The 22,418-nt window shown below is 48.0% G+C and overlaps 1 protein-coding gene across 2 annotated transcripts; it reads right to left on the reverse strand.

Annotated features, from left to right (window-relative positions):
* Positions 1–15,638: 15,638 nt before the first annotated feature.
* irx3a (iroquois homeobox 3a) lies at positions 15,639–19,318 on the reverse strand. 2 transcript variants are annotated; one of them, XR_008810162.1, is made up of 3 exons: positions 18,882–19,318; positions 16,421–18,147; positions 15,639–15,991 (listed from the first exon to the last, which is right to left on the reverse strand). XR_008810162.1 is itself a non-coding variant. In XM_056278565.1 (2 exons), the coding sequence occupies exons 1-2, from the start codon at positions 19,095–19,097 to the stop codon at positions 17,062–17,064; spliced, it is 1,302 nt and encodes a 433-aa protein (XP_056134540.1). In that variant the 5' UTR covers positions 19,098–19,318; the 3' UTR covers positions 15,639–17,061. The 2 variants fall into 2 exon arrangements, 1 of the variants encoding a protein (XP_056134540.1); XM_056278565.1 differs by having other exon boundaries at positions 15,639–18,147.
* Positions 19,319–22,418: the final 3,100 nt, after the last annotated feature.

Below are 22,418 nucleotides of genomic sequence, written 5' to 3' on the forward strand. Positions count from 1 at the left end.
CTCCCAGCTCACAGGCTACCTGGTTGGAGGTGGTAGTCAGACGTGGCAAGATGGAAAGACCCCGAGTTGCCTCATCTCCGCCCATAAACCTCTCGCCTCATTTTACCATGCTATTGGCTGATGTCGTGGTTACCCTGTTGATGCCCCTATGGCCAATGTTGCCCCTACCCACATGGAACTGGTCCCTGCTCCAGCTTAGACTACTCCTGCTGCAACAGCTGACCTGGCTGCTGCCGTGGCTGACCCACCTCCCTCTGCCACTGCCACCATGGATCCTCCTGCATGGGTCCCCCTGCACCGTCCTCCCCGGTGTTTAGGTAGGTTGATCACTCCCAGTTCCAATGTCGCTTCGTCAGGCCAATAATATTCATACCCTCCCAAGACTATCCCTGACAGCGTTTTCAACCGGTCACCCACTCCTCTCTTCCCCTCACTACTTTGATCATTGGGAACTCCATAGTCTAAAACATCCGTTTTGTCTCGTCACACGCTGATTTCATGGAGCCACTACTCCTGATATCCTGGAGAACCTTCTAGGACTCCTTGATTCACTTCCAACAGTTGTGAGAGTAATAGGTCACGTTGGCTCCAATGACACTGCCAGTCAGCAGTCTGAGCTGACAAATGGTGATTCAATCCATCTTTTTAATCTCGCCAGTAGTTGTGGAAAACCACTTTTATTTCTGGCCCAATTCCCACACTGGGTCAGGGTGTGGGGCGTTTTAGCAGAATTCTCAGCCTTCATACCATACCTTGATCCAGTCTGTGAGTATAGTGCAAAAGCACAACATTGCTTTTATTCGCAACTTTGATTTGTTCCGGGAGCATTCCTCTCTGTATAGAAGAGACGGTCTTCACCTGAAAATGCTAGGTAGTCGCATGCTTGCTGCTAATTTGCAGCACGCTGTTCTGTCCTCCACACATTATTGAGCATTTACACCACACACTGCCTTCCTCAATCCTCTTCTTCCCCCTTGCCCACACTGTCGCACCCTTTGCCCACACTGGCTCCCCCCTGTGGTATGATCACACTGCTGTTCGACCTCTTCTCATCCCTGACCCTATTATCAACAGACATAATTACTCTCACCGTCACCATAACAAACGACACGTGAATCAGTCCAGTCTCCGTCCCCTTACTCAGTCCTCACAACCGATCACAAAGCAACGTCATCTGGAGCTGGTTTTGTTCAACACTCGCTCATTCAATAACAAAAGCCACACTCTGAATGAATGTATAACTGACAGTAACCTTTATTACCTCTGTCTCACTGAAACCTGGTGAAAGCCCCTGAACTATTTCTCACTAAACCAGTCCACACACAGGATTCGCATACGTTGATAAACCTCGTCTCGAAGGGTAGAGGAGGGTGTTGCTGCAGTTTACAGGAAGGACATTAAAACAACCACCATTTCCATTCCTGCTGCTCATTCTTTCGAACACCTGGCCTTCAAACTCTCTGGTCCCACCCCCTTGGTCACTGTCATTATCTACTGCCCCCTGAAAGCCAAACTCCTCCTTTCTCTCTGATTGCTCTGATTTTCTTACTCAGCTGTGTGCCATATCACCCTCTGTTCATCTCCTGGGTGATTTTAATATCTGCATGGATGACACTAACTGTAAATCTGCCATAGAATTCCTGGAAATGCTACAATGCTTGAACTTCACACAACATACCAACTTACCCACTTGCAGCCATGACCACATCCTGGATTTGGTCTACTGCACTGGTCTCACAATACATCAACTCTCCAACATCAACCTCAGTATCTCTGACCACCTGGCAATCACCATGGATATCCCTATCCCCATCCCAAAAATCAAGCGCATGATATCCTTCAGGAATCTCAAAACTGTCTCCACTCGGCTGTTTTTGCCTCTCTTGCCAGTAAACTGTCTGCCTTCCCTCCCCCGCTGTCTGATAATCGCTCTGATCTTGTCTGTTATTATAATGACACACTCTCCTTCTGTCTTCATCAGCTGGCCCCCATTAAAACCAAAACAGTCCCCTTCACACACTCAGCTCCCTGGTGCACTCCTGAACACCATCAAATGAAATCCCTTAGGCACCAGCTCGAAAGACTCCAAGAAAACTGGTTTAACAGTGAATCTCCAAGCCTACTCAGACTACCTTCAACAATACAAATATGCTCTTATGACAGCCCAGTTCACCTACTACTCACACCTCATACACTCTGGCTCCATTAACACCAAGGCTCTCTTTCCCACAATAAACAAACTCCTCAAACTCAGTTACAATACCTCCAGTTCCTTCACAGTTAAGTGCAACTCTTACCTTTCATTTTTCCCAACTAAAATTGATACTATCTACAGCAACCTGACCACCTCCCCCGCCCTCTCCACAGCCCCCCCTTACCACTCAACCCCTGTCAAAGTTCTGCCCTGTGTCCCCAATGGAGCTGTCCAACCTCATGGTAGGAATGAGAAGTTCCACTGAACGAGAAGCTTCTGGATCCCATCCCACCCAATCTTGTTAAGGACTGTCTACATAGCTATTTCCTCACTCATCACAGAAATCATTAACTACTCCTTCAGCTCTGCTGTCACCCCCATCTTCATAAAACATGGACTTAACGCTGATATCATGAGCATCTTCCTGCCCATCTCCAATTTCCCCTTTCTTTCCATGTTGTCACCTCCCAACTCAAAGCTCACCTCATCTCCAAGGACCTGTTCAAACCATTTCAATCTGGTTTCTGCTCACTGCATATAAACAGCCTTCCTTTAAGTCACCAACAACCTCCTCCTCTCCTCAGACTCTGGCCACCTCAGCATTCTTATACTCCTTGACCTCACTGCAGCTTTTGACACCATCAACCACACCATTCTTCTCTCCCGCCTTGAATCCTCCCTCAACATCACTGGTACTGCTCTCTCTTGGCTAAAGTCATACCTCACAAACAGACAACAGTTCATCAGCATCAACAACTGCACCTCCTTCACCATTCATCTGTCCCAAGGTGTTCCCCAGGGTTCAGTTCATGGTCCTCCCCTGTTCATCTTTTACATGTACCCCCCTTGGTAACATCATACGTTGTCATGGTCTACACTTCCACTGATATGCCAACGATGTCCATCTCTACATCTCCACTAAATCCATCACCACTACAACTTACATCTGACCAACTGCCTCGCTGAAATTAAATCATGGATGCAAGCCAACTTCCTCAAACTAAATTGTGATAAATCTGACATGACCATGACTGGTGCCAAATCCCTTACCAAAACCAATCACAACTTCTGCCTCACCATCGATAACTCAACTCTGTCTCCCTCCCCACACATCCGCAACCTCAGAATCATTCTCAACAGCAACCTGTCTTTTGAACACCACATCAATCAAATCATCAGAACTGCCTTTTTCCACCTAAAATACATAACTCGTGTATTTATATAATATATGTATGTGTGTATGTATGTATGTATCCATATGTGTGTATGTATGTGTAATGGATGTTGTGTAAAACAACATCCATTGCACGTCGTCTGTCTTGGGAGAGAGAGATCCCTCCTCTGTTGCTGTCCCTGAGGTTTCTTCCTATTTTTTTCTCCCTGTTAAAGGGTTTTTTTGGGGGGGGGGGATTGTTCCTTATCCGATGCGAGGGTCTAAGGACAGGATGTTGTGTTGCTGTAAAGCTCCTTGAGGCAATTTTGTAATTTGTGGTATTGGGCTATACAAATAAAATTGACTTGACTCATCTCTGCCCGTCACTGTCCTTCTCTGCTGCCAAAACTTTGATCCATTCATTCGTCACATCCAGAATTGTCTACTGCAACAGCAGTAGACTCATCATCCAAAGTCCTAAACAAACTCCAGTACATCCAGTGCTTGCCTGCTCACCCACTCCAGCTCCCATGACCACATCACTCCTGCCCTCCAGAGCTTCCACTGGCTCCCTGCCCCACAACATATCAAAGCCCTTCTCCTCACTCACTCATTGCTCCGTTTGCATCCCCGTTCATCCAAAATGTTTCTCCTCTCCTGGTTTATGCCCATTTATCTACCGCCATATGTATTAATATTGTGCAACACTGTCCATTTAACATAAAATTGTACAGTACTTTGGTCAATATTGGTTGTTGTTAAATCTTGTCTATAAATGAACTGGACTTGACCTCACTTGTGTGTAAAGCAACATCGCTATTCTGACTTAGATGTGTCAGGAATGAGAGGATAGTGTCATATCTCGTTACGGGGCCTGTAACTTTTGGCAGTGGTGTTTGGCGAGGATGACTACACCAGAGAGGGATGGGGTAGGGTGGGGCAGGGTGGGGTGGGATGGTAGGTCATATGTTCAATATGATTTTTGCGAAATGAGAATATCAGGTTCATCTCAACAGCTATCTCCCTTTACGTCAGCATTATTTTTTGTTCCGTCTGTATCTGAAGGCAGTCACAATGGGTAACATCAAACAAAATAAAATGTAAATTTATCTAATTTGAAAGCAGATGGAGATTGGGATTTTACTGTATGTAAGCGATGTGGAGATACCGATGCACTTATTGCCATGAGATTAAATGTACATCATTGACCTGTCCACAGCAAACTGTTTATTTTCCTCGTATATTTAAATACTGCGCAGTTATTTTATTTGGCGACTGAGGTGGCTCCTGCTTCTGAAAAGGAAAAGTGGGGGGAGCCAGCCGTAAGAGAGCATGGGAAGGGTTCCTCTGGGCCCAGGAGTAAAGGGGCTGGAGGGGGATTAGTGGGGCTGCTGAGGAACACCTGTCTGTCACTGATGGATCCCCTCCTGCCGAGCCCCAGATGGATCTTAGGAGCAGAGGGCCCCACCATAACTTCCTCCTTCATTCCCCATTAACGCTAATGTTTTTTCAGTTCAAACCTTCAACCCCACCCCCACCCCCCACCGTTGCCCCTACCCTGCATGTCTGGCATTCTGAGGGCTGCTGCTGGTGGAGGAGCAGGATGAGGGAGGGGGGTTCATGGAGGGGAGAGAGAGGAGTAGGGAGGGCCTGGTTGAGTGACCAGCTGTGTGCCAGCTGTGTGCCAGTGAAGCGTTGAGTGGCGTGGAGAAAGGCCCATTATCTCCCACACGCACACCCCCCCCCCTCGCTCTCTCACTGTATCTCTTGCCTTACGCTACTCTGGACCTTGGCCCTGCCAAATAAGGCAGACAGATTCAGCTAGAATATCCTTCTCTATTTAATACATCTTCTTGCATGCCCTTCACACATGCACACGCACACAAAGCCCGAGAGCTTCCACACTCTTATGTGTCAGTGCCTCTGACACACACAGGACTAAACAAGTCATTAGAGCATGGTTTGGATGATCCATACACACAGGCTTATCAGTCTCCTCTCAGTCAGCCTGCCTATTGCACAGCGGCTGGACACCTCTCACTGCTGGTAGGATATGAGCAATTAGCAAGAAAGACCTTTTCGCTCTGCCAGCTGATTCCCAGCCAGCTTTTGCTTATGTCTGTAATTCACTCTGACATCTCCTCTCCTCACTTGTCACAGTCTTTATTGTGCATTACCACAATATAAACAATAATGATGAAGTAATAATCAAATCAGAGGCAATATAATCATTTTGGGGGTTTTTCCCCCCTTTTTTCACCCCAGCCAATGTCCATCGGCTGAACCTGTGGGAGACGGCTGATAAGTGAGATTGCTTGTAAAGAATGGATGTCTCCAGAGAGCGCGGAGGCAGCCAGAGAGAGTCTTCCCAAGACAGCCCAGGGAAAATGGATGACAGTTACACCACCCTCCGGCCAATTAACTGTCATTTCAACTGTTGGTTTAACTCACTGACCTTAACTCTTCTCTGCTGTTTGTCTTATCATTTCCGGGATGGAGGACCTCATCTGTGTATGTAAAGTGGACTGGTGACCTTCAGCAAAGCGGAGCAAAGGTCACAGTTCATCCGCTGTCTATTTCGATTGCGTGCGGCAAATATGCTGGCAAATATGGCTTCTTCTGGGAATTTGGGGCCGTGGAGGAGATGGGTCCCTCGGGACCCCGAAAGAGTGATCTGTTATTACTTGCAATTACTCCCCAGTCCCTCACTATCTACCTGTAAAACTACATTAGGCATGCCTGTTCCCATGCTCTTCCACAGATGAGGGCCGTGCTGCGTGGGACCTTCCGTGATGATGAGGGTCCCGCGGGAGCTCAGGGTCCAAACCTTGTGCTCTCCAGCACACCATCTCTCACACGTATTCACAGATCCAAGGAAGCCAATCTGATTTTTTTTTTTTTTGACAGAACACACAAGCTTTTTTTTTGGACAGAACACAGCCATTATTATAGTAAAAGTAGAAATGTGACTGCTCTTTCTGTCCGTGTGTGTGTGTGTGTGTGTGTGTCTCGGAGAGGGAGAGACAGTGTGTGTGTGTGTGTCAGAGAGAGGAGAGAGAGAAGAGGGAGAGAGAGAGACAGTGTGTGTGTGTGTGTGTACGTGTGTTTGTGTGTGTGTCAGAGAGAGGAGAGAGAGAGGAGAGGGAGAGACAGTGTGTGTGTGTGTGTGTGTGTGTGTGTGTGTGTGTGTGTGTGTGTGTGTGTGTGTGTGTCAGAGAGAGGGAGAGACAGAGTATGGTGTGTGTGTGTGTGTCAGAGAGAGGAGAGAGGGAGACAGACGGCGTTTGTGTGTGTGAGAGAGAGAGACAGACAGAGAGACGATGTGAGTGTGTGTGTGTGTGTGTGATAGAGATAGAGAAGAGAGATTGTGTGTGTGTGTGTGTGTGTGTGTGTGTGTGTGAGAGAGAGAGAGAGAGACAGTGTGTGTGAGAGAGGAGAGTGTGTGTGTGTGTGATATAGAGAAGAGAGAGATTGTGTGTGTGTGTGAGAGAGCGAGAGAGATAGAGACAGATAGTGTTTTTGTGTGTGAGAGAGATACTGTGTGTGTGTGTGTGTGTGAGAGAGAGAGAGAGAGAGAAAGTTGCATGGGAGTGCTGTACTCGATGTGAATAGGGGTACAGTTCCAGTGAGTGCTACTGTCTTAGCATGACAACAGAAGGGGGCGGCACGCACTGCCCCCTCTGCGACGAGACGCTGTGACACAGTGTCCACCCCTCTGTGTATGAAAGAGCACCACTTCATTGTGCCCGGCCTCTTTTAAAGGACAACGTCCAAAAAAGGCCACTCAGCTGGGGACGGCAGGAAACATTCACACTGAGTGCTTGGCTCACCCATGTACTTCTCTGCCCCGCATCCCAGAGGCCCCCCACTTTCTACTTCCTGTTCCGTCTCTGCAAGAGGGTGGGGTGTGTGTGTGTGTGTGTGTGGGTAACAAGTGCCCTCAAAAACGCCACTTCACTGAATAAAACCAAGTGTACTTTGTCATGTGGAGTGATATTTGGAGCCTGCATACCACGGCATGTCTTGCACCGTCTCTTTGCACCATCAGGTTCTGTACTTCTTGGGCCATGTGTGCGGGTGGGTACCACAAATGATACCGCCATATGTCTCGGACCTCCAGCACTGGGACACATTCCTTAATGTCTGCTTTACTTTGCAAATACAGTGATGCTGGTTTTGAGTCACAATCGCTCTGAACTGTTATCACTTGATATGCAAAATGCCCCCGGACAACAGCCTGGCCTGGAGGGATGGATGGAGGGATGGATGGAGGAACATTTCTCTGGAAAAAGACCAGGGGGAGCTGGCTGATTTGAGTTTCAGAATGGTTATTTATTTTATGTTTCGGGTCTGCCCGTTGTACACAAGGCCGGACCCTAACTCACATCCCGTCACCCACCCCTTCATTCTCGAGTAAACAGACACAAAACAGATGCATGCATGAATACACACGCATAGGTGTGTGCGTGCACACATACACACACAAACGCGCACACATGTGCGTACTCTCTGTGGGTCATTTGCATGGCAATGCCATTATCTGGGTGTGCGATGTCACGCTGGAGTGGCGGACAATATGCCTGACAACAAGTTTATCTAGGCACAAAGGCAGGTTGGAAAGAATGGAGTACTTTCTTTGCCATCTCTCTTTTCCCCGGGGTTTCGTATACCAGCTCTCGGACTCGCCGTGGACCGCCGGGGAGCATGGCACCCTGCCTTTTCCAGCGTTGCAGACCGACAAGGCCGGTGTTTACACTCCGTGTAAAAGAAAAACACTTCATATAAACATATATTGACTGTTTTAGAGAGTTCGTTTCTGGTTCTCCTCTGTGTCCTTCATTCTCTCTTTCCCTCCATCTGTCTGTCTTTATATTCTGTCTCCCTATCATGCTCTCCCTCTCCCTCTCTCTCTCCCTCTCCCTCTCTATTTTACACACACTATCTATCGATCGATCTTTTACACACATACTATCTATCTTTTACATACACTCTTTCTCTCTTTTACACACACACTATCCCTCTTTTATACACACACTCTCTTTCTCTTTTACACACTCTGTCTCTCAGTTCAATTCAATTCAGTATTTGCTTTATTGGCATGACATGCGTTTGTGTACATATTGCCAAAGCATGTAAAACAACAACACAATACAACAATGATTATAATAATCTCCTCTCTCTGTCTGTCGCTCTCTCTCTAGTTTGCGTTCCCTCACTTCTTCGGATCATCAATTAGCCACTATCAACCGTACTTTGGTGTCTCCAAACCCACCGGAAGTTACTGTACATTACAGCAGTGCGCTCTCTCGGGTCCACCCGTGAAGCCAGACGTTCAGTCTCAACGTATCCGAAGGTTAGGTTTGAATAAGACTATAAATACCGGGCCCGTCAGAGTCCGTTAATGTTTGCAGGTACCGGGTTGTGTGCGTTCAGACGTGGCCGCAGACTTCCGGGGCCGGGTCGGCGGGGGCGTCTCGTGGCTGAACTGAAGACGATCAATACCGGGGGCGCACAAGTTAGACGCGGGCTAGGCGTCATCACTACGCAGCAGAAGGCCCGACACCTGCCGTGTTGACCTACTTCTCCGCTTAAAAGCGGCGTTAGCAACGTTTGGCCCGTCTCTGGCCTGTGTGTGTGTGTGTGTGTGTGTGTGTGTGTGTGTGTGTGTGTGTGCACGTCTGGATTGTTGTGGCAAAGTAAACACAGCCCGTCTGGGTCGTGCGGTAATGCGGTGAGACGTGAATAGCCCTATCTGCGGTACCTGTGTTTGGATAAATGGCCGGCGCTGGGTGTATTGCGAAATGCGGCGCGGTGATAAGTTGGGAGCTTGCGTGTCCGGCGTCGGAAAAGTCCGCGTGGTTTCGGCGCGGCGCTGATAAGTGGACCGGGCTAAACACGTCCCCCGGTACACAGTTTAACTCTGCATAACACCGCGCCTGGTCCCGAGAACAATGATTAGCCAGTTAGTTGTTTGGATACACATACCTATCTCGTGGGTTGCTCGTGGTTTGTGCTTCGGGACACACACACACACACACACACACGCACACACTCGCAAGTAGGTACAAATGCACAAAAGAATGCAAATATTTACTTTGTGACATGTATATTTTAGCCCGTTTCGCCGGCGCTCTGTGTCAGCCGTAACTTCAGAGTGCAGTGAAACTTCGGGATTGGCGTTACTAGGCGACCGAATGTGGGAGGTGCAAAGGTCAGTTTCCTGCATCCCTGAAATAGTAGCGTAATGAAAATAAACAAAGAATGATTGTAATAGCAACTTTCAAATAAAAGTCATGGGGGGCGGGGGGAAATAAAGAGAAGCGAACTAAAATAGGTAAGTTGAATGGATCTTTTGTTTACATTTATGTGCACGTGCACACGTGGCTATACATGTGCTCACAAAACTAGACACTATACAAACACACAAGGTGCCAGTATTAGCATTATTTTCTGGTGTATGACCCATTTTCATTTTGCACAAGAGCAAAAAATGGCAGCCATTCGACTCAAAATGTTTTTTTATTAGAAAACTTGTGCTACTATCTCCAGTGTGCAGTGGTGATGGGGGGGGGGTGATGGATTTAGTCAGGTGGAGGCAGAGAAAGGGAACTCCAGCTAAAGGGGACACGGATCAAAGAAAAGGAGAGCATCAAGGATCTCTGTTACACTTCCTGTGGGGGACCCTCCCCCCCCCACACCGCCGCACCTCCCTTCTTTACATTACCATTATTACGAAAAAAAAGAAGAGGACTCTCTTAATAAAGTCCATTAATCACACCGGGGGAGTCGGTTCATCGGCTCACCCTCTCGCGAGGGTCTCTAATCAATCAAGCACGCCTGTAATATATTCATAGGAGATGTAAGAAAGGACTTGTTTGAAAGTGTTCCAAGCAAGAAGAATTTATTAAGTCCTCCATTTCGGCCAGCCGCTACCTCAAGACACAAGGGGACATGCGACCCATCCCACCTCCGAGCCCACCCCACCCATCTGACCCCCACCCTGCCCATGTCCTCTTCCCCCCCTGGATGCTGTGAATATAAAAGAGCCTTCATAATGTATGAGGTCCAGTACAAATATTGGAAACGTCCAAAATATGTCCCCTCATTAACGGTGGTGAGTGAAAGCCGGACCATTGGCATTTGTCAGCTGTGCTCGGGAGTGTAAAGGCACTGTTGTACAAGGCCTCCGCTGTGTCGGGGGGTGGGGTGGGGGGGTGTAGAGGCATCACTCTCTTGCGATCCTCTCAAAAGCGGGAGAAAATGTGTCTTATTAGTTCGCAGGCGGTGGCGAGATTCCGTGCTACACCGACGACTTATGTACAAAGCTGAGAAAGTTCAGCGCTGCCGGTTTGCAGGGGCTCTGCCAGTGACGTGCGAGCGGGGGGGGGGGAGAGGGTGCGGCGGCGGCGGGACGTCAGCCTGGTAAAACTGTGCAGCTGTTCCGCGGCAGCTCCGAGGCCGGCCATTTCACCCAACCTGCCCCCTGCTCATCTCCCTCCGCAAAACACTTCACAGGCGGGCCGGAAGCGGAACATTTGGCGCTCGCTCTCCGCAAACACGTTAGAAAATGCAAAAGGTCATATAATCTGCTTTTAAACACCTTCAAAAAAAAAGAAGTAATTACAGATAGCTACATTAGCAGCTATATTGTGCGTGGTGGGACAAAAATGAAGGAGAGGAACGTATGCACGCAGGGGTCATACCGTGTTTTATGGAGAGGGGGGTTGCATGGAAAGACCCCGTTGCCGCCTCTTTATCCAGAGGAAGAAGAGAAGAGAGCTGTGCTTGGCTTCAAAGCTGCATTTCCATAATTGCCCTGTAACTCGGGCCGGTCTGAGGGATGATTCTGAAGGGGGCTGAGAAAAGCGCAATCTTTCAGCTGGGTGAACGGCAAAAGCCCCCAGCGCCTCTCCCTCTGTCCGCCTGTCGCCCCTTTCCCCACTTGTTGCCTTTCGGGTTCAGTGAAAGAATTCCTCTCTCTAACCTCCGCCAACAATAGGCATGAAATCAGTGCCCTCCCTCTCTCCCTCTCCAGCCCCAGAGAATGTCACTCCTTCTGGGCCTTTTGTCCCCCTCGCTCGGCTCGGGGAAACAGAGCAACCTGTCTCTCCCTCTCCCACTGCCCGGTTATTCTTTAACATGTTGCTGCACTCGCACTCACATCCTCAATAATGCATGCGGCCTGAAACATGCACGAGACACAGAAGTCACATATCTTTGGTGGGAAGAAAATGGGAGCTTCTCACTGTCTCCCTCTCTCCCTCGCTCTCGCTCTCTCTCTCTGCAACGGAGGGTAACCGCCATAACAAGTGGTGGTGGAGTGCTGTGGCCTGTGAGCCAGTGTACAGAAGTGTGTAGTGTGTGTGTGTGGGGGGGGGGGGGTACATGTGTTCCTAAGAGCAGATCCCTGCTCCTCCCGCGGTCAGCTAACACACATGCCAGGTGTGTGTAAAAGGGCAGCCGGCCCAGGCAAGCGCTGGGTATGGGGTGGTGGTGGTGGGGGGGGGATGGGTGAGGGGGGGTGCAGTCGACAGTGGCTCATAAAAGGATTAGCCCGCCGCACAAAGACAGTGGGCCATTTCAAAAGCCCGACTAGGTCCACAAAGGAGGTGACATTTTTCTGTCTCGGTGGCGGGGGTCGAGAGGGGTATGGGTGGTGTGGTGGTGGGAGGCGAAGTTGGTGGTGGTGGTGGTTGGTCTTCAATGACAGAAGGGGTGGATGAGGTGAAAACACAAGACTGACCCTCTTTATTTGGAGCGGCCTTCTCTTTCACAGGGCACCTCTGGACCCCTCCAATGGGCCGTTTGTAGCGTTTATTTACTCCGTCGGTTGCTCCCCATTCACACAGCCTTCTGATGGCTCCATTGGCTGGCTCCTTCCAGCCGCCTGGCACCGCCGTCCACCTTCTCACAGATCAATAGGAGCTCCACAAGACAGATTAGATTCCTTCACAATGATTTCATCTTTCTTCGCTCCCCCCCCTTCCCCCAAATGGCTTTTTTACAATGTATTCCGTCTTTGACGGTGGACTAAAATGCCATTTTCTCTGCACTGTGTAAAAAGCCATCCGGGGTTTTACCACACCATTAGCGCTTGAGAAAAGCACAATGCTGTGCGGATTATTACCGGAGAACCTGGCCTCTGTTATTTGGAAGTGTTGTATCTGCATTTGATAAGTTCCTCATGTCAGATTGTTTATTTTTATTTTCTAATTCTGCGTTTTATCTTGGCCGTCTTGGCTGCAAACCATGGTTGCATGGTTGCAGTATTTGGGGAAACCTGTATATTATATATATATATATATATATATATATATATATGTATGTATATATATATATATATATATATATATATATATATATATATATATATATATATATATATATATATATAATGTGTGAGTGTGTGTGTGTGTGTGTGTGTGTGTCCCTTACAGACACTCGCAGCATTTAACAGCCCGGACCTGCGTAATAAGAAGAGGAGTCAGTGTTGATTATTGCTCATTAGCTTGGAGAACATTCAGTTAATGTGCAGGGAAAATGAGTGACAGATCATGCCCCAGTGGAAATGGTCCCCGTGTAGCTCTGAGCCAAATGTTAGCTAATGCATTCCATTTGCTCCCTGCAAACCGGGAGCAGGTTGGACATGTATGGTGACATAAGCAGGCGTGATTACTTTGTTTCTGCCGAGGCGTTTTAATCCCTCATTTCATGCACTGATCAGAGGAGAGGCCCTGAGCTCCCGACGCGATCACTATCCGTTCAGTAGCATTTCAATTGAATCCTCATGATCAAGCGGTCCCCCCCCCACCTCACCCCCCCCACACACACACACCATCTCCGTGGCCCTTAGAGACAAACATCCTGTGAAGAGTATAAGGAAATATGCATTAATATTTATGATAAGATGTCAACACATTTCCGCAGTTAATTGTAAGGCGATGTAAAAGACGCTTCAAAAAAAAATAAACACGCGCGTTTAGAAAATATTTGCCGTTTTTTTTTATTCCGGGGGTCCAACTTTTGACTCTGTTTTGCCCGCTACTGGGATATTCGCGATTTGACACAGATCAGCTCCCGTTTCTCACTGTGCCGGCGGTGGTGGTGAGGGACGTCGGGCTTATTCGCTGTTTACACGGCTTGTACTTCCCTCGCCGAGGAAAGAGGTGGCCACAAACCTGGGGAGAAGAAGAAGAAGAAGAAGAAAAGAGGGGGGGTGATTACATTCATCAGTGTCACGACTGGCCAGTACTAACAACTCATGAATATGCATGGGCCTGTGTAGCGAGCACGCTGTTCTCAGGCAAACACAATTGATTGGACAGGAAGGCAACATGGTGAGAGGAAACCGAAAAGGCCAACCTATTAAACCCGCTGGCCGGGTTGCGCGCGCGGTCCTCTCCGAGGCGCGATGTCCTCGGTCCTGGGAGAATGCGCGCCCGTGTCACGCGCCTCATCCCTGTCGCCGCCGTGACACGAGAGCGGAGCAGAGGTGACAAGCGCGCGTCCCAGAAGCCCCACCGTCTTCATCCGCCGGCTGCGGCGCGCCCCTCACCCCCAGCCACGCGTGACAGATACGCGCTCATACACGCTCCTGTGACATCAAGTGCATCCTCGAGCCGGCGAGAAACCGCCACAAACGAAATGGTCGGGGTGCAAAAACAACAACAACAAAACAAAACAACAACAACAAAAAAACAAACAAAAACAAAAAAGGGTCGTAAGAATTAAACAAAGATGGCGTCCTCAAACGCATTTGTGGTCACGTTCAAATGACACGAGGATTTACTTCTTGCATTAATGACCAAAAAAAGAAAAAGAAAAAGGTCTGCTTAACCTGTCATTTAAGATTTAAGGCAGGGGCTTTTTTTGTGTGATCTCGTTGAAATGTAGTAGGAATACCTACGCACTGAATTTTCCCTTTCTTTATTTTTACTTTAATCTTATTTTAGACCTCTTTTATTTCATATGCTCTAATTTTAAACAGAAAAGGGAAACGATTAAAGCCATGTTCAAGAGACATTTCACACAGAAAAAACAACAAACTCCAACACGAAAGCTGTATTCTAATTTTTATAAGAAACACGCCAGTAAAAGACAACAACATTGATTTATTGCAACCTATTGATTTTCTGTTTTTTTTTATTTTTTATTTCGGATAATTCCAAAAAAAAAAAGTTTTACACGCAACCTCAACTGACAATGCAAATGTACTTCACTATTTTAAAAAAAGTGTACTTTAACTGTGATTGGTCGATAACTGCCAACAATAATAACTGGATGAATTTAAAACGCATCACTGGATTCACTTGAAAGTTAGACTGTATGCACGTTCCCCGGCGCGCAAGCCATGAAATTAGCAGATGGAGGCGTCATTTGTGCGGAAACACACGCGTAGAGAGGTGTGACGTCATCACCGCTGCACGAGGCAAAATGTTACGATCGAATTTTGTATCGTACGTGGTGGGTAGATTGGAAATGGACCGAAAAAAGGAAAAGTCTATTAGGATAGTCTGTTTGGGGGACTAGATATCCTGCAGTAACGCCATGCAGGACGTGTGGAGAAGTGACTGTAGAGGGAGCTCGAACACCAACTTTCCATTAGGCCTCCGAGCAGGGCTCCTCACGTGCCAATCATCGCTTTAGTGAATAAAGTGACGCAGCCTCGTGTGGAATATCCACACGACGTGTACCGCCGCAATTAGAGAGAAAGGAACACGAGCTCCATCTACACTAAATACGCCACGCAAAAACAAAACAAAGCATTACAAATGGCCCCATCATGGGAGCTGCATGGGGTCTCGCCATCCTCCAACATGGAAGTCATTAGCCTGCCTAAACTCCGCTAATATTCTGGAGAAATTCACACGCAAAAAAATTTTTTTAAATGAAAGAATTGTTAATTTTAATGCGACCGCGGCCCCTCTGTATAGGAGTAATCCCAGGACATTAATATCCAGACGCGAGACGCAATGCCAGCTAATTACCCCTTAAGTCCTTTCGATATTGCAGAACTGAAAATCCCTGTCGATTTTTTGTTTTAACTTATTTTTTACTTATCACCACCACGAGGGATGAGGTCATCGCCTTACAGGCCGTAAACTAATATAACTAAAAACCAAAAAACAAATAAATACAGTTTCAAGCAGCAACATCATCACCATTCCCATTATAATAATAATAGTAATAATAACAATAATAATGGTAATAATAATGGCAATAAGGATAATAATAGCAATACACAATTTCCTAAATACCCAGACCAAAAATCAACTGTTTCTTAAAGTTGCAGCAATTCATTTATTAGCCAAAAATATAGACTTTCTTGTACAATTTGGTTCACAAGTATGTACATTTTCTTAACTTTATATACAAAACATCTGAACATCAAATCCTCACAGAACTTACAAAAAGAAAAAGGAAAAAAAATAAAAATAATAATAATAACACACAGACTACAGGTTCATACATTATTACATTAGCAGTTTTACACGGGACATGCTTACAATGTAAGTTTACAGAGATGTATTATTCTTATTTTACATTCCATACAGCATATTTAAATGAAGAGAAAAAGAAGAAGAGCAAAAGGGGGCCTATGAGGAGGAGACAGCCCAGAGAACCGTGGTTGCTTCGGTTTGGTTCTGTAACACACAAAAGTAAAAGAAGAAAAAAATAAAACATGTCTTAACCTAAAAAATACCTAAAACATAACTTCATTGAGAAGAACTAAAAACACAAGGTGATATAGAACTGAAGACGGGGGGGAAAAATAAATAAAAACAAAAAAACCAAAAAAAAAATCGAGCCTCGTTGATTCTGTGCTGAATTTGAATTGAGCTAATTTGCATACGACCAAATACGTGAAAGGCATGGAGCCTTAACGAAATAGCTCGAACACACACACACACACACACACACACACACACACACACACACACAAACACACGCACACACACACGCGGGGGGGATCCATTAAAAATGCTAATTTTATATTAATATTGCGGTTTACAAATCAATGCAATGAAAAAGAGAAGATTCCCAAAATGGCTTGAAAATGACTTGCCTCTTACCGTCTCTGAAGTGGGGGTTTGGTAAAGCTGCTTTTTTTAACAACTTTTTACTCCTCCGCTTCCAAGGCACTAGATCTCTGCTGAAATAACGCTGATGCTAATAACATGAAACCAAACTAAACACCAAAAATAAGGAGGAGGGGGGGGGACGTTAATTTTAACCGCCCAATCAGTGGGACAACGCTATAGTGACGCAGGGGAAAGGGTCTGGTCTTGAATGAGGAATAGGTCTGGACTTGAGGGGTCAGTGTAAGCCAATAGGCAAAGAAAAGCCAACCGTGGGTCTTAAATAACACAAAGATGCGATAACAGCTAAGAAGGGGAGCCAGCCATCACCACACACGAGTCAAGGACAGCGTTCACTCACTCCAGCCTTTCTGTTCGCTCATCAGCACTTAGCACACACACGAAAAAAATAGAAGAATAAAAAATAAAAATTAAAAACAACCTCCGTTGAACACGCTCATTTCAAAGCATCCGCACACCTTAAGTACTCTGTCACGTGAACGATACAACATTGAAATACACTATATGCGTGTACGTCCATGAGCAGGCCGCTGTGTTGCAATAGAGAGGAGGGAGGGGGGCAGAGAGGAGGAGGGGGGGTGGGGGGGTTCTGGGATCATGGCAGTTCGTCTCGCTCAGTGCCGGGGACACGTACTGCCCGTGACTGCTGTCTCTGAACTGTGGCTCTTGTCCTCCGTTTGCCTGCTGTACAGGGCGAGGCCGTTGGCTGTCGCCTGGTTCGCCAGTCCCAGATAGTGGTTCGAGTTCAGTAACGCGAGCTGGTGGGCCGAAAAGGCTCGGTTCGTCCAGTTCTGGATTTTCCCAACGGGGCAGGAGATGAGTCTGTGAGGAGTGATGATAGTCTGCGCGGCCGGCCCGGCGCAGTGGCCGTTCATTTGGGGGGATTTGCGTGGATTGTCAGGGGCCGTGGCCGTCTCTGCCAAAGACCAGATCTTTGGCTTTTGGGCCGGGGCCGCGTTGTTTTCGGGCGGCGGGGAGTTGGCGGAGGCCGGGTTAAGTTTTAGCGCGTCCCCGTTGGGCTGAGACGCCTTCATGTCGAAAGCGTGATGGTGGTGGAGGTGGTGGTGGTGGTGGTGATGGTGGTGGCTGTTGCCGCTGTCGAGGTGTTCGCCCCTCTCCACGTGAACGTCTTTGCCCTCTTTGCCCACCGCCTTTAAAAACCTCGGGTCGGGCCCTTGTAAATCCTCATAGCCGTCCGAAATCTCCGAGTCACTTCGACCGTCTAATTTCAGGTCGGAATGCAGGTCGTCCTGGTCGTCCAAGTCGTCCTTGTTCTCGATATTTTCCGTGTCGATGTTTTCCAGATCGATCTCCTCCTCGTCCTCCCTCTTGTCTCCCTCGTCTCCCTCGTGATCGCTGCTGTAAACATTCCCTTCTTCGTCCGTGCGACTCCGGGGAGTCCAGGTCATCTTGTTCTCCTTCTTTAGCCTCCTCCGGGCGTTGGCGAACCAGGTGGACACTTGGGTGAGGGTCATTTTGGTGATGATGGCCAGCATGATCTTCTCCCCCTTGGTGGGGTAGGGGTTCTTGCGGTGCTCGCTCAGCCAGGCCTTCAGCGTGCTGGTGCTCTCCCTGGTTGCGTTTTTGGGTCTGGACGGGTCACCGAACTGATACTGGCCGTACGGGTAAAAAGCGGGGTGATGGTGAGCAAATCCGGGGTGCTGTACGCCCGGGCTGTCTTTCAGCTCATACTGAGCACCCTGGAAGACATAAAGGAGACAGATCCAGAGGGATACGTTAGGAGTGGTGAAATATTAATCATGGTGGGTTATGCGCAGGGAGTGCTCTATAGTGCGGCAGATCCCAGTGCCCCCCTACTATCGAGCGTTACCCCCTTAACATCGCTGTTTGGTGCTCTGCAAACTTTGCCGACTCGCAAAAGACGGAAAGTGGTGCAGTTTTCTGTCCTCGCGACGCGTCCGCCGTGCGGATTGCACCACTGTGCAGGGCAGGTTAGGATAGGTTACTGTTTTACAACACTTGACGCGAGCTAACGCCTGCACCCTCCTACAGCATATCTCGCCGTTTTGCAACCCCCGTGTGATGTCATTGTCCACATTTGAACCGTGCGAAGAATTAAGATAAACCGGCTTCGTGCAGTTTGATGATCGGTTACTTTTTCACCACCCCCCCCCCCCCACACATACACACACACACTTCAACTTTTGTTTTGTCTTGGGTTGGTTGTGTGTGTGTGTTTTTTTTTGTCTTTTTCGGGAGACGAAGATCAGCGCCAAAGTTCACCGAGCGTTGCCTCTCCCAAGTTTAGCAATTGATTGTGAAACTTACAGTCCAAGTCCCGTTTTAACAGGAAAGGAAAAAAAAGTGCGAGTTGTGGGTGTGAGTGTGTGCGCGTGTGCGTGTGCGTTGGGTGGACGGGTGGAGAACGAGAAGAGAGAGGAGAGGAGAGGAGAGAGAGGAGAGAGAGACTCACCAATTGATTGAAAATGGATATATCGTTGGAATAGGGCAGAAACGCTCCGTAGCCCTGCGCCGCGGCGAAGGGGGATCCGTACATAGTGGACAGAACGTTCGACAGAGCCCCGGACGGGCTCAGCTCCGTCCCGGCGCGCGCGTTGCCGATCCCCTGGCGCTCCCCTGGCGGGTATATCGGCCGGATATACTGATATCCCAGCTGCGGGAAAGACATGGTCGGAGGGGTGGGGGGAGGAGGGAGAAAAGTCTACCACGATCACACAAAGCGGGGGGATTCGCCCTCTCGGTGCTCGCCGCGATATCCACTTTACAGCGAGTACGCCAAAGTGCACGGGAAGTCTGTAGTTCCTCGGAAACAGCCAGCCAGCGGTAAACGATCCGGTCGCGCCCTTCCACCCTCGCTTCCCTATTGATCTGGATGGACTAAGGTCAGGTCCTTACAGATTGCTTTAGATTATTGGGACTCCTTGCTCAGATTGACATTTCTAGTCGTTTAGAAGCCCCTCCTATTTCTTAAATCTCATCCCTCACACACCTCTCTCTCTCTCTCTCTCTCTCTCTCTCTCTCTCTCTCTCTCTCTCTCTCTCTCTCTCTCTCTCTCTCTCTCTCTCTCTCTCTCTCTCTCTCTCTCTCTCTCTCTCTCTCTCTCTCTCTCTCGCTCTGTGTGTCTGTCTGTCTGTCCCCCCCCCCTCTCTCTCTCCCGGATAAGTGCACTGACGTCGAGAGCTCTTATTGAATGGGTTTCAAATCTCATTTTATGGCTCGCCAATCATTTCATTTATTTGTTCGCCTCAGCCCTGCCTCCTTTTCGGCGCTAATTCACAATTTGCGGTCATTTGCACAAATAGTAAATATTTCAGTGTTGTCGACTGATTAACTTCGCGCGAGCTTTTACGTCTGCAGTTTTTTTTGTGTGGATTTTTTTTTTGTTTTTTGTTTTTTGTTTTAATACGCAAGTACGGAGTGAAGTTTGCCTTTGTTGACTAAAGTTGGGAGTCTGGTCTACATTCCCCCCGTGTTATAGAGGGACGTCTGTCGGGGGGCAAGCTGCGTGTTTTCCTCTCACACCGTTTCGAGGTGCTCTGGGCACTCGGTGGCGGGCGGATCGGAGTCAGTTCCCCTTCTTTAATTCGAGACATCAGATGGCTCGCAATGTCGTCCTCCTGACATCAGAGACGAGCCGCTCGAGAAACGACGCATCATACGGCGGTTATTACGAAGCCCGAGCGTTATATGGCAGCGACGGCTGCAAGACACGTTACCGGGGACGGCGTGTTTTCTTTTGGAGAAGGGGGGGGGTTATGATTCACGTCAGATGAATATTAAAAACTAAGAAATAGGGAAAATAATACTAATATTAAACACTAATAATACTGATAATTATAATCACAGTAATTGCAACAATAATCAGCGGGATTCCCTGCGCAATAACGTCACCAAATTGTGTGCAGAAAAGCATTGGGTACCGGTGTAAACAACTCCTTCTGGATTAACATGAATATAGGCCTAGTTTTATATTCCGGGGAAACATGATAAACAGATTGGGGCACCTTTAAGAAATCCATATTTGATGCCTCTGTAAGAACCTAATGTTCCTTGTAAATAATACGGATTAAAACAAAGCAAGGCCGTCGGAATTAAAATTCCGCGAATCAATATATAAAAACGTGTACGGGACACGCATAATCGTATTACTGCCCGACTTTGTACCATCCACTGTTTTGTCAGTCGTTTGCACAAACAACTGCGGGGTTGAATTATTTATTGCACGGGGTCTCCGTGCAATATTGTCAACGAGATGAAATCTCATCAAGCTCGGTTGAGTTTTGATGATGTGATCCGGTTTCCAAGAACTCTGCACTTGTATAAACCTTTAATCTTCTTTTTTTTCGGAGCTGATAGTTATCTTTGTCTATAAAAAAAGATAATAGCGGCTATAATTTCTCATATGGAGCGACTCATAAGACTCCACGCCTTGTTTCTGTAAAACTCAGTCCCGAATCTGTGTGTTCTCCACCGGCGTCATGACAAGCCAACCCAACCCGGATTATGGGGTTATTAATTACAGCAAGCTTGCTGATGCCATCCAACCGGAATCCTAATCACTAGACATAGTAGTCGATGCCTCTCAGTCACACGCGCGCTGACTAATGCGTGCGTGCACACGCGTGTGCGCACTCACGCGTGTGCACACGCGCGTGCGTGCGCTCAAAAACACACACACACACACACACACACACACCAATCTGTACACTGTACCGGGGGGTCGAGGAGAAGAAGAAAAAAAGAAGTGTTTTCTATTTGACATTTAAATACAGCCTGTCGGTGCGTGATAAGTGGGTTTTGTTAAGAAGTAAGGATAAATTATATCTCTGTTATATCTTCACACTGCTGAATAAAATCACAGTCTTACCAAACCTCAAGGTATCACACCGACACTGCAGAGAGAGAGAGAGAGAGAGAGAGAGAGAGAGAGAGAGAGAGAGAGAGAGAGAGAGAGACGACGTGGCCGGACGCAACAGACGCTCGGCGGAGGAGCGAGCGTGGATGGGAGCGAGCGGAGCGGGACGTCTGCCTGCTCGTGTCCGCTCTGCGGCGCTCCGAACTCGGTCGGACACGCGTCTCATCCCCGGGACGCGCAGGGGCCCTTAAAGGTCTGCCTGTGATTTACTGCCCCCAATCAAACGCACATGCACTAGCTTCACACTTCCACACCGGCCCGGGGAACTGGCATGGCAGTAAAAGCATTAAGACGGCTCTCTGTCTCTCTCTCTCTCTCTCTCTCTCTCTCTCTCTCTCTCTCTCTCTCTCTCTCTCTCTCTCTCTTCTCTCTCTCTCTCTCTCTCTCTCTCTCTCTCTCTCTCATCTCTCTCTCTCTCTCTTCTCTCCTCTCTCTCTCTCTCTCTCTCCTGCGTGCTCTCGCAGAGTGTCGGTAAACTGCTCTTTCTTTGACTTCCGTATAAGCCCCCCCTATCTCACATCCGCACGAAAATATGAATGGAGCACAGCAAAAACACTGTAGGGGGTCATCCAGCAACTGAGCCGCCGCAGCATTTAACAGTAGGGATGACAATCATAACAACAGAAACAACAACCATAGTAATAAATAATAATAATTATAAAATAACAATAATAAATCCTTAAATTACACCAGGTGGCAGAGTACTGGAGCCAATTGAATGTGTAGGTGCCGCGAAAAGAGGGCAATCACACGCGGATGGCTGCAGGGCTGTTTTGTAGCGAGTTCTTTTGACTGTAATTATGCAGATGACACAATTTCACATTCTCATAAGCAAACATGCGCGGCCTGTCGCTCCGAAGACTACACGGGGGCACCGGCGACGCGTCGCAGAGGGTGAGGCGAAGCTGCGGAAGCGGGGTGGCAGATCAAAGGCTTCGAAACTGAGGCAATTTCCAATGACACATTCTGGATCCTTCTCCATAACGCCGCGGCGGCGGCGGCAAACAAGCAGCGCGCTTTCTTATCACACGTGGAATCCGTTTGCGAGAGGAGCCCTCTGATCAAAAAAATCG

The sequence above is a fragment of the Lampris incognitus genome, chromosome 4, assembly GCF_029633865.1.
Source record: "Lampris incognitus isolate fLamInc1 chromosome 4, fLamInc1.hap2, whole genome shotgun sequence".
Taxonomy (NCBI): domain Eukaryota; kingdom Metazoa; phylum Chordata; class Actinopteri; order Lampriformes; family Lampridae; genus Lampris; species Lampris incognitus.

Bases quoted from the DNA above. Each gene is read 5' to 3' on its own strand.
- irx3a (XM_056278565.1), bottom strand. From the start codon at position 19,097: ATGTCTTTCCCGCAGCTGGGATATCAGTATATCCGGCCGATATACCCG. The intron at 18,148-18,881 runs GTGAGTCTCTCT...TATGTCTTCCAG, and splicing joins TATCCATTTTCAATCAATTG to GGTGCTCAGTATGAGCTGAA.